Consider the following 12950-nt stretch of genomic DNA (forward strand, 5'->3'; position numbering starts at 1 on the left):
ATGTGCCCCAGTAAGTTTTAAATCTAATACCTTTATATGATATTTTTGTGTTCATTATTTAAAAACATATATTGATATATATTGGTGTGAAAAAAAACAAAAACTTACCAATGCAAATTCATGACAAACTCTTCCATCAGGCGGCAACTTTGCTCCAAAGCCTAATGCAGGAAACATTTTATCACTGTCATAATCCTGAATAATTTCTCCAACTGCTTTTAGTGCCATTCCATATGCATTCAGCTGATAAGGATTCATGTAGTGCAGAGAGGTGGGTTGTGCAGGGTTTCCTGTTTCATAACATTGAATTGCTATTACTTTCCAAAAAAAGTATTTGCAGTACATTACTTTTAATTACAACAAACAGCACATTAGACTTTTTATATGCATTTCCATACTTATGTATGGCATTATAAAGTGATCATTTTAATGTGGGAAATACGCAAATAGGTTTTCCAGGACGTGTCAAGAAAAACACACCTCTGTTCTACCTTGTAAGGCAGACCCCTTAATATCAAGCTTACTATTAAAGCCAAACCAATATATCTATTCCATAAGGAACAGATCCCCAACTGTACAGTAGACAGTGTCACGGGTGTCCCTGCGATCCATGCTTCGGATCGCAGGCACACACGCTGCCCCATCCCCCAGCCCGCACTTACCTCTCCACGGTCCGGCTCCCATCCCGGCTAGGCCGACCCCCGAAGATTTAAAAGACCAGCGCATCACTAATTGGCACTGGCACTTCCGGGTTTCTTATTTAAACCGGTGGCTCCCATGACTCCCCGACAGATCTTTAAGCTACCTAGCTTTTGTGAAAGTCTCCCTGCGTTATTCCTGTGCTCCATTTCCCATTCCTGTTCTGTGTTCCTTTGTTCTTGTTCCATTCTGCTCTGATCTCCCGTTGCTGACCCCGGATTTGGACTCTGACCTCTGCATCTCTGCCGCCAGCACTGACTTCGTGCATGAGTCTGACCTTGAGTCTGGACTCTGATTCCTTATCACTACTATGGCTGCCACCGCGGGCTAGTTGCACCTGTGGAGCGACCTGGTGGCACCCCGCCACAGCAAGACCATCCCACTTTGCAGCGGGTTCTGGTGGAGACCAGGAGCCACTTAGATTCCGTTCCCTGGTGTCAGCTAGTACCATCTCCCGCAGTGGTCCAGAGGGTCCACTGACTCCGAACCCTGACAGTAAGATCTGGCCATGGACCCCGCCAAGGAGTTTTGTCAGTTACTGGCTGATATTTCCAGCGTTGTCGCCCAGCAGTCTCAACAGATTGCTTCTCAAGGAGAACTGCTTGGCCAAGTTGCCGCCGTGCTGCAACAGCTTACCTCCAAGCACCAGCATCAGGCTCCAGTGAAAACTCCTGCGGCAGTACCTGTGACTACTCCTGCGACTTCTCCAGTCATCCCGTCTCATCTACCGGTGGCAAAACCAAGGTTCAGACTCTCAATGCCTGACAAATATGATGGCGACCCTAAGATGTGCAGGGGCTTCCTTACACAGTGCTTGCTGCACATAGAATTGATACCATCCCAGTTTGTCACCAAACGCTCTAAGGTGGCATTCATTGTCAGTATACTCTCCGTGAAGGCCCTGGCCTGGGCTACTCCTCTATGCGACAGAGACGATCCTGGCCACCCACACTGTATTCCTGGCTGAGTTCCAGTCCGTGTTCAAGGAGCCACGTCAGCTGAAACGGCGCTGTTGAACTTGTGCCAAGGAGACTCTTCTGTGGGCAAATATGTTGTCAAGTTCCGCACCCTGGCTTCCGAGGTCTCCTGGAACGATGTGACCTTGTCAGCAACTTTCAAAAAAGGACTGTCCTCACAGGTCAAAAGACGCATTGGCCACCCATGACCTGCCGGCTACTCTGAGTGGTCTCATCACCCTGGCCACTCAGATAGACATGAGGTTCATGGAGCATGCTGAAGATTTGCGTCACAAGCAACCGCAAGTCCTGCTTCCATGTCTGCCTCGCTTGGCTCCAAGTTTTCTAAAGGCCGCTCCAGCCTGTGGCTGCACAAATTGCAGTGGAGGCTATGCAAGTCAACAGAGCATGACTCACAGCTAAGTAACGTTCCAGACGTTGTCGAGAAAACCTCTGCCAGTCCCAAGCACTTCATCTGGGCTTGTCCGGTCCATCCCCAAAGTCCGAGAAACGCCAGCACCTAGGGCTTCTGGGAGAACCGTCCCTACAGCTTCTCCACACCTGATAGTTCCTGTGCTCCTCAGTGTCGGTACCACCGCTCCTGTGCAAGTCTCAGCATTCTTGGACTCTGGTTCCGCGGGGGAACTTCGTGGATGCCGCTCTAGACACCTGGCATCACATTCCGGTGGTTCCTCTCAAGCAACCCCTTGTCATCTCCTCGGACAGCTCCTCTCCGATCCGGTCCAGTACTGCACTGAACCTATCTGTCTACTAAATGGAGCTCTTCACAAGGAAAAACTGTTCTTCTATGTATTGCCACGCTCCCCTTGATCTGTCCTCCTGGGTCTTCCATGGCTGTAACTTCATGCTCCAGTCCTTAATTGGAAGATGGGGGAGATCCTGCAATGGGGTCCTGAATGCCACTCACGTAGCATGGTGGCACCACTACCCATCTTGACTTCTTCTGTGTCTCTCAAGTCTCTGGAGGGTCTGACAGTTTGCTACCGGGACTTTACGGATGTATTTTCCAAAAAACAAGCAGAGACTTTGCCACTGCACCGTCCCTATGATTGCCCTGTGGATCTCCTGCCAGGTGCCTCCCCCCTAGAGGCCGTGTCTATCCTCTTTCTGTCATGTCTGAGTACATCAAGGAGAACCTGCAAAGAGGTTTCATACACAAGTGCTCTTCTCCAGCTGGCGCAGGGTTCTTCTTTATTACCAAGAAGGATGGCTCCTAGCATCTCTGCATAGACTATCGCGGGGTGAACAAGGTCACGGTTAAAAACCGCTACCCCATGCCGTTGATTACAGAACTTTTTGACCCACTGTGCGGTTCCAGGGTGTTCTCCAAGCTGGATCTCCGTGGTGCTTATAATCTCATCCAGATCCGCAAAGGTGACGAGTGGAAGACGGCATTTAACACCTGTGATGGCCACTTTGAATATCTGGTGATGCCATTTGGATTGTGTAATGCCCCTGCTGTCATTCAGGAGTTTGTGAATGACATTTTCCGAGACCTTGTGTATACATGTGTTGTGGTCTACCTAGATGACATCTTGGTGTATTTTCCAGACCTTGAGTTCCATCAGGTACATGTACATCAAGTTCTTGACTGGCTCCGTGCCAACTGTCTCCACGCGAGCTGGAGAAATGTCAATTTCACCATCGCAGCCTTCCATTCCTCGGCTACATAATTTCCGACAGAGGCCTCCAGATGGATCCTGCTAAACTGTCTGCAGTTCTACAATAGCCACGCCCAGAAGGTCTATGAGCTATACAGAGGTTCCTGGGTTTTGTGAACTATTATCAGCAGTTTATTCTGCATTTTTCCACTCTGGTGTCTCCCATCGTGGCACTCACCAAGAAGGGTGCCAATCCCTGTGCCTGGCCTCCTGCGGTTCTAGAGGCTTTTTCCAGGTTGAAGTCTGCTTTTGCCTAGGCTCCTGTGCTCACTAGGCCAAACACACACAAACCCTTTCATCTCGAGGTGGATATAACCTCACATGCGGCTTCTTTTAAAAGACTTTTTCTCCTGCAGAGAGAAATTATTATATTGGTGACAGAGAATTGTTAGCCATCAAACTTGCTCTGGAGGAATGGCGCTATCTACTGGAGGGAGCTCTCCATCCCGTTTGTGTGTACACAGACCACAAGAGACTTTTGTACTTCCAGAGAGCTCAGTGCCTGAATCCCAGGCAAGCCCTTTGGACGTTGTTTTTCTCTGGCTGATGCTCTGTGCCATGCGTCGGATGTTATTGGAGAAGAGCCAGTTCCTCTGCATATCATCTCTCCTTAACAGCTTGTTGTTGCAGCGCCGGTGGATCTTTGGCAGCTACCACACGGCAAGATGTATGTTAGACCAGCTCTTCGGAGGAGGATTCTGTGTTGGGGACATTCGTCGCGAGTGGCCCTTATCTCCCGCTACTACTGGTGGCCAGACCTGGTCAAAGATGGTCAGGAACAAAGCCTCTTGTCTCAAACCGGCTGGACTGTTACTTCCGTTGCCGATACCCAGTCGTTCTTGGTCTAATGTGGCAATGGACTTTGTCACTGATCTGCCTGTTCTGCCCACTATGGCTGGTGACCCCATTTAAATGTTAAGATCTAAAATGTGTAACTACACAAAGGACAAATGCTGATGCTTAATAACCTTAACATATTCCTGTAATACAGTAAGCTAAAGAAAGAACAAGGCCTGCTTAGATATTAAAGCTAACAATTGCTATGTACAGTTAAGCATTCCAGATCTTTTACCTTCAAATTGGTTTTCTCACTAATCTTATCACCGATTTATAGATAGAGCATAAGTGTAGGATTACTTAGGATCCAACTGCTGACCCTTTCAATGATTACAAGTACAGAGGTAGCATGATCATTCATTGCTCCAATCACTGCTATGAGATTTATAGGGAGTGCCATTCAGAAAGCCCCACATACGTGTAAAGAGAAATCGATGGCTATACATATTGTGATTACGGTAGTAGGAAAACCTGTATTAGTGAGGGAACACATAAATAAATATAACCTTGATAGACTTACCATTTGATGCAGTGAAGTCTATGGCAACTGTGAAATTGATTTGGGTCCTACAATGCAAAATTTTAATTCATTACTTTTCTTCAAAAAATACAGTTTTTTTTAATTCCAACTGAAAACCAATACACTAAAACAGTTTTGTATAGGTTAAGTAATAAACAAAGGCTAAATAAGGCTTCTAAAGATATATACAGGGTGTAACAAAAAGGTCAAGGTGGTGGAATATCTTGTAAAACACACCGGATCTAAAAACAAAAATATATGTAACAGATATTTCTTACAAATCTAGCCAGTGATACTAAAGTTGACCCTGTATTTTCAGGGGGGAAGTGAGATGGGGGAATTATTTTTTTTTATGTAGAAACAACATTCAGAGTAACCAAGGAAAACAATGTGGATGTAGTTGTTTACTGTTCCCTTTGAATTGCATTGTGAATTGCCTCTCACACCTGAGAGATTGATTAACATAAATCTCCTCCCCTCTGAGCATGGGAATTCTTCTTGTTGCCTACTAAGTATTCAAATATTGAATGCTCCACATTTCCTGCTTGAATTTAGTTACATTGGATAGCTTTTAGAAAAATATTGTATTCTTCTTTTTCAGATTTTGTATCTGATGTGTATTTATCAAAATATTCCCTTTTACAATGTTTAATTATTTTTTTTTCAGAAAATTTTCAGCGCTTACAGTGCCATCTGTCACAAAAATTGAGTCGAAGCACATCTAGTGTTGTGTACTGCGTACAAGTACGCATGCCCTGACGTCTGTTACTATGCACCATGCTCATCCGAGTCTATAGGACCTACTACACAAGCCCAAAAAGTAAGCTGGTAAGCATGGTTGTTCACATCACCAGTGTCCTCAGCAACCTCAAAAGGTTAGTATCGTTGCAGACACTTGGCCTTGTCAATGAATGATAAAATAACCCTCTGGAAACTGGATACATCAAAATACTGTTTTGTGTGGACCAAGAGTCACACTTCTAACTAGCTAAAGACCTCCAAATGGTCATGGGAATAGCCAGGGCCGGTTCTAGGTTTAAGTAGCCCCCTGGGCAACAGATCCTCAGTGGGTCCCTTTTCAGTGAACTCATGTTCTGGCATGAAGTGTATTGATACACGAATACAGCAATGCCCCCACATGAGGAAGAATAGTACATTTTGTGCCCTCCCACACCAGTCTAAAATATTTAAATAATGCATAAAACCAGTAGAGTGACAATACTTACAAGTTGCACATAAGCGATACCATACATATCATATGGGGACATTACCAAAACCAAGATTACTGAATACAGCACTGGAACAACGAGTACTATGTAGCTACATTAACAGAAACATAATTACTATATATATACACCCGGGAGCCACAGTGCCCGCAACTGACCACTAGTAGCCACAGTACCCCTATTAGTCTTACTGCTCCCCCCCTAGTAGCCACAGTGCTCCCCCAGTAATCCTTGCCACTCCCCTGTCACACTCTGGAAAAAAAAGACATTTACTCACCTTTCCTCACTCCCCCAAAGCAGTGCCAACAGCTGCCTTCTTTCTTCAGCATGCACCCACTGTACTCACCGTCTCTGAAGCCGCACACGTGATGTGATAACATCATCATGTGTGCCAGCTTCAGAGCCGGCACATAGAGTGAGGAACACTGCTTTGGGGGAGCAAGAAAAGGTGAGTTTTGGATTGTGCCTCTATTCTGCGATCCCGACGACCGCAGCATAGGGACAGGGTAACAAGAGGAATATTTGTACTAGTGTCTTTAAGTGACAATGGTACAATTGATCCGTGGGCCGAAATTTTGCACTCCGGCACCAGGGGCCCCAGTTCTTGCCGGGCACACCGGTTGCTGGCCCTGTCAAATTGCCATCAGCACCAGCTCAACAGGGAACCAGAGATTGTCTGCTCTTCCATATATAATATAGGTGAATCTGTGTGGGAGGGTCTTGTACACAACCATGTATAATATGTAGCAAATCATGTTGTTTTTGGGGATCGCACATTTAATGAGGATATATGATAAATGTGTTTCAGCATTATTAACATTTTCCTAACATGTATTGTTTATTTATGTAAATATTACATGTTGCCACTTATGTATACTTGTGCCACAAATTAATCTGATTTAGTATATATACTTCCTGTGTTTTTTTTGCTTGAGAAGGCTCCAGAGCTAAGGAGCTGAAACCTTGCAGTGGTGAATAAAGGTACTGCACCTTGAACTTGAGTCAATTTCAATTTCAACATATTTATACACTCACCGGCCACTTTATTAGGTACACCTGTCCAACTACTCGTTAACACTTAATTTGTAATCAGCCAAGGCGGCAACTCAGTGCATTTAGGCATGTAGACATGGTCAAGACAATCTTCTGCAGTTCAAACCAAGCTTCAGTATGGGGAAGAAAGGTGATTTGAGTGCCTTTGAAAGTGGCATGGTTGTTGGTGCCAGAAGGGCTGGTCTGAGTATTTCAGAAACTGCTGATCTACTGGGATTTTCACGCACAACCATCTCTAGGGTTTACAGAGAATGGTCCGAAAAAGAAAAAACATCCAGAGAGCGGCAGTTCTGTGGGCGGAAATGCCTTGTTGATGCCAGAGGTCAGAGGAGAATAGGCAGACTGGTTCGAGCTGATAGAAAGGCAACAGTGACTCAAATCGCCACCCGTTACAACCAAGGAAGGCAGAAGAGCATCTCTGAACGCACAGTACGTCGAACTTTGAGGCAGATGGGCTACAGCAGCAGAAGACCACACCGGGTGCCACTCCTTTCAGCTAAGAACAGGAAACTGAGGCTACAATTTGCACAAGCTCATCGAAATTGGTCAGTAGAAGATTAGAAAAACGTTGCCTGGTCTGATGAGTCTCGATTTCTGCTGTGACATTCGGATGGTAGGGTCAGAATTTGGCGTCAACAACATGAAAGCATGGATCCATCCTGCTTTGTATCAACGGTTCAGGCTGGTGGTGGTGGTGTCATGGTGTGGGGAATATTTTCTTGGCACTCTTTGGGCCCCTTGGTACCAATTGAGCATTGTTGCAATGCCACAGCCTACCTGAGTATTGTTGCTGACCAGGTCCATCCCTTTATGACCACAATGTACCCAACATCTGATGGCTACTTTCAGCAGGATAATGCGCCATGTCATAAAGCTGGAATCATCTCAGACTGGTTTCTTGAACATGACAATGAGTTCACTGTACTCAAATGGCCTCCACAGTCACCAGATCTCAATCCAATAGAGCATCTTTGGGATGTGGTGGAACGGGAGATTCGCATCATGGATGTGCAGCCGACAAATCTGCGGCAACTGTGTGATGCCATCATGTCAAAATGGACCAAAATCTCTGAGGAATGCTTCCAGCACCTTGTTGAATCTATGTCACGAAAAATTGAGGCAGTTCTGAAGGCAAAAGGGGGTCCAACCCGTTACTAGCATGGTGTACCTAATAAAGTGGCCGGTGATATATATATATATATATATATATATATATATATATATATATATATATATGAGCTAAAAACCATTAGCAAAAACCCTATGTTTCAATAATCACGCAAAGAACTGAATAACATAAGCATTCTATTCAAAATCTTTACTTTTATAGCATATGAGCTACATATACACTTTTATTCTATAAAACTAAAAACATAGTATATTAGTTATTTTCTCTATCTTTGGCTCATTTAGATTAAGATCTATTGTCATTATAACCCCATGTGGTATCTGTGAAGGTCACAAAGCATTTGCAAACCTCATCATGTACAAATCCTTCTAAAAGCTTAAAGTGTTTTCAACAGTACGGAGGCCAAGATGTTGCTTGGAAACTATAATCTACCGAGCTATTTTTATGACCAGAAGTCGGAACAGAACCATTTCTATTAGCAAACAATCCATATACAGTGCATGCACCGGACAAGCAATACTTCAATAGCATCCCTGCCAAAGCCATTCTGTTGATAACAAATCGTCATTTTAGTATACATTCACAAAAGTCCATTAGCTAATATATACAATTTCAGAAATATGTTTTTCTCAGTGCTAACAATAGCTATGAAATAAAAAAGCACTGAAGGCAATACAATTTTCAAAAACCAAATCCTTTATGACTATTATTACAAGTAGATTTACACATGGTCATGCAGGGGATCACCTGTATAAGTGCCTGCTCTTCACTATCGCCTGTATAAAGTGCCTGCTGTGGGGATCTCTAGCATAATGGGGGTCATTTACTAAGGGCCCAATTCGCGTTTCCCCGACGTGTTACCCGAATATTACCGATTTGCACCGATTTCCCCTGAATTGCCCCGGATTGTGGCGCATCGGCGCCGGCATGCACACGATGGAAATCATGGGGCGTGGCCGAACGAAAACCCGACAGATTCGGAAAAACCGCCGCATTGTTAAAAAAAATGTGTCGCAAAAATTGCACTTACCTTCACTCAGCCTGGCTCGGTGTATTCCAGTGCGTTCCAGGGAATTTCAGTGAAGCAGCGCCACCTGGTGGACGTCGGAGGAACTGCCTTAATAAATCCCGGCCGGACCCGAATCCAGTGCAGAGAACGCGCCGCTGGATCGCGAATGGACCGGGTAAGTAAATCTACCCCAATAGGTCAGCCCTGGTGGGTGTCCAGTATTAATGGTCAGCTCTGGGGGATCTCCTGTATTAGAGCATGGTTGGGGAAGGGGAGGGGGGGGGTACAAGATCCTCTAGTATTACAGTATTATCCAACTGGTCTTGGGGGGGGGGGTCTCCAGGTTTATACATCACCTCAAGGGGTTCTCCAGTATTAAACATCTGATATGGGGGAAGGGGGTCACCAGTATAACTTTATGTCTTATTGATTGGGAAAGCCTATAAATCTTGTACTAAACAAAGGGAAACAAACTGTGAATATTCAGCAATCCAACTTGCATTTAAGTCATACTAAAACATCACATAAACCGATAAGGCAACCAAAGTAACATCCAACGTACTGAGCTGGATTTATATACTAGAGTTGACTTATACTTGTGTATATACGGTAGGCCCGTTCCTGAAACTAAAAAATGGCCTGGTAAAGAAGAAGGTTAAACACTCTGGTAACAAAGTGATTAATCATATGTGACCTGAATAGTTTACTTAACCTGCACTGGCCATTCATGTATAGAGTTGGACATCCCACCTGTTCTTTTGTATCCTACAAAAATTTTTAAGACAGTATGCATAGAATATTTAGAGAACATTTAGAGACATTTCTGCTTAATATCTGTGTTTTTATGTTATCTTTTATATTTTATCTTTGTTTTGATTTCTTGTGGGTTCCATCTAATATTTTAATTTGTTACACAGTTTATCCATCTAAGAGTGTGCTATTTTATTATATTCATTAAAATGCACTCAAAATCAAAGACAGTTATACGAAATCTATGGTAATCTTTATCCAGGAGGTTGAGACCAATTTTCTTTATCTCTAGGCATTAACACTATTTATACATTTATTTATTTAAACATTATTTAAACATTTAATTAGTATATTGCAGTGCAGAAATAAATAAAATGTAAGATTTACATTTGTTTTTAGATTTATGTATCTAAGAACAAACATTCACATACAGTAACCATCTAGTAATCAAAACAACTGCCGTAGAGTACTGAGCTTTCCCAATAATAAAATCTTTACTGTCAAATAATTTTATTTACCTGTGGGAGTGTGATAATGATTATTACATTGATAAAACATCAATAACAATAAATGGTTCACTTGAAAAGAGCACAAATGAATAATATAAATCTACCATAGTAATTATTTTGGTTATTACCGTATGTAAACGTTAATGATAATGGACTCTGAGGAACTTTTTTCTTTCTTTCTTTAGTAATGAAATCCACATGCATTGAAATTTTTGAGGCTGAAGACTTTCAAATATCCCCACCTAATGAAGTATTTAATAGACTTCTAATGCACTAAATTATTTAAATTATTACATATGCTCTCTTCTAATTCAAATTCCGCAGCTTGGCTATATGAGGGTAAAATAATTTTATAATTTTGCTTTTTAAGTGTAATTTTTTTTATCTTCAACCTATGTTTCTAAATTCAGTATTTACATCCACAATATGTGTAGTAACAGCATAAAGTAGTCAGACATTGCTCTCTATCCAGCACACATTAGAGAACTTTATTTTTATATTGTAAATTTAGAAAACAGCTATAAGGGATAGTCCCTGACATTCTAGACAATGTTATGTTCTTATTGCTTTCATTCTGTTACTAAAAATAGGATCTAAACACAGAGGAAAAGTACCAATAAAATAAAACAGCACAATAATAGTTTCTGATATGACACAATACTAACCACTTTCATGGATTCTCTTTATTCAAACATGCTGCAGAATTTTCACCACTTTCTCACAACTCACTTATGTGTTAGATTTATTGTTCACACCATCATATTGTGTGACCAATTATACTTAGGTGATATTTTAAATCCATTTTATCTATAAAAATTGCATTTATGTTGGAAAGACTATAAGGTTTGCTATATGGAATCTAATATTAAAAGAAACATGTGTTAGGTGTGACAACCTTTAAAAATCTTAAAAGTAATGTATTGCATGTAAATATATAAATGTATCTAAAATATTTGAAAGTAATTCAAGTGGCAAAGGATTGTACCACTGGCATAGTGTATTTAATGACCTGTTTGTGCTCTACGAACTATGTAGGAAAAACAATAAGACAATTTTGACGTAGGATAGAACACATACGGTATATCGATAACCACAGCCCCCTATAGCCAGCCACTTCCGGGCAACACTAAGGAAAGAGCTGTAAGATGAGATGCTAAGACATTGAAACAGAGCTGAGTTTGGAATCAGTTCCTTTTGAAATAGATATACTGTTTTGGCTTAAAGGGGTATTTCCACTTCGGCAAAATAATGGTATTGCTCATATGATGAAAAATAATACAATTTTCCAATATATTTTCAGACGATCCGACTGAGTGCGGGAGTTGACTTTCAAATTGTGTCGCAAGCCCATGCACTTACATGCATCACGAACAAGGTGAAATCCATCGGACCTGAGCTAGGAAGCCACGCGTGCTGGATATCGGGCGTACAATCTTAGTGAATCACAGCAGAGTGCATTCTCGACGGACAATGCACTTTCGGGGAACTTCGTCGGACAAGTAATTAAATGTGCCCCAATGTTTTCCTTATACCATCTTTGAGAAAGTATTTGCATTTAATTATCACAGAAAAAAGGCAGTTCCCTGCATGAACTTACTCTACAGGCTGTGTTAACACATCTGGTTTATGGGTTAAGCCAGTTATTTTAACCTGTGCTACATCTTTATTTTTATATACCTTTGCCCATTTGCTTTGATGGTAGGTGTCCCTAAAACCTATATATTTCTAAAACCAGTAGACAACCTGGCTATTGCATTTGTCTTGACGCAACAGTTAACATCCTATACCACCATCATACAACATTGTGACAAACAGAACATATTTAAAAAAAGCATTGAAAATGCAATGAAAAGATGTAAAGATAATAACACAAAGTCCACAGATTCATATATACCACAACATACAACATCAACAAGTGTTTACACTCCCAAGAATGCTAAAAAAAAGCATGCAATATTTGGTTGCAATCCACAAATATCACATATGGACTTGGCCATAGAAGTGCCACCCTGTGAGGATGTATGAAATACATCTTTGGAAGGAAAAGGCTTAACCTTGTCGGCCTAGAGAACCATTTAACATAGAACCAAATATGAACCGTACTGAATAATTTCTCATGGGAAATGCATTGGGTCATCACTCCATATGTCAATATCCTCTAGGCTCAACACATAACTTTGTTGCAGAAAGGACAATTGTAAAGAATCTGTTTGTTGGTCCAATTAAACTAGTGTGTATGTACTGAATAAATGAATATTTTACCTTAAACTTAATAAAAGTTACGTATTAAATTTACTCATCAATTCAAAGATGTTGTCAGGGCTAGGGTTCAGTGAACCACCTGGACCACTGCAGACGATGACACTAACCGACACCTGGGACCGGAATCTAAGGGGTACTCGGTCTTCACCAGAGCCCGCTGCAAAGCAGGATGGTCTTGCTGCAGCGTGGTGCCAACAAGTCGTTCCACAGTTGCAACTAGCCCGCGGTGGCAGCCAAGGTCAAGGTACAGGAACATTAGGCAATCTTGTGGTCAGAAGCAGGCAGATGTTCAGGGCAGGCGGCAGAAGTGCAGTGTCA

At 42.3% G+C, this 12950-nt stretch overlaps 1 protein-coding gene across 2 annotated transcripts in view; it reads right to left on the bottom strand.

Moving 5' to 3' along the window:
* Window positions 1-12950, bottom strand: part of CPNE8 (copine 8) — a 190703-nt gene that overhangs the window by 22903 nt on the left and 154850 nt on the right. For both annotated transcript variants that reach the window (XM_072147109.1, XM_072147111.1), the window contains 2 exons: window positions 4695-4741; window positions 109-290 (listed from right to left, as the gene is read on the bottom strand). In XM_072147109.1, coding sequence (XP_072003210.1) covers window positions 109-290; window positions 4695-4741 — 229 coding nt within the window. The remainder of the gene's footprint in view (window positions 1-108; window positions 291-4694; window positions 4742-12950) is intronic.

Source organism: Engystomops pustulosus, chromosome 4 (assembly GCF_040894005.1).
Source record: "Engystomops pustulosus chromosome 4, aEngPut4.maternal, whole genome shotgun sequence".
NCBI classification, from domain to species: domain Eukaryota; kingdom Metazoa; phylum Chordata; class Amphibia; order Anura; family Leptodactylidae; genus Engystomops; species Engystomops pustulosus.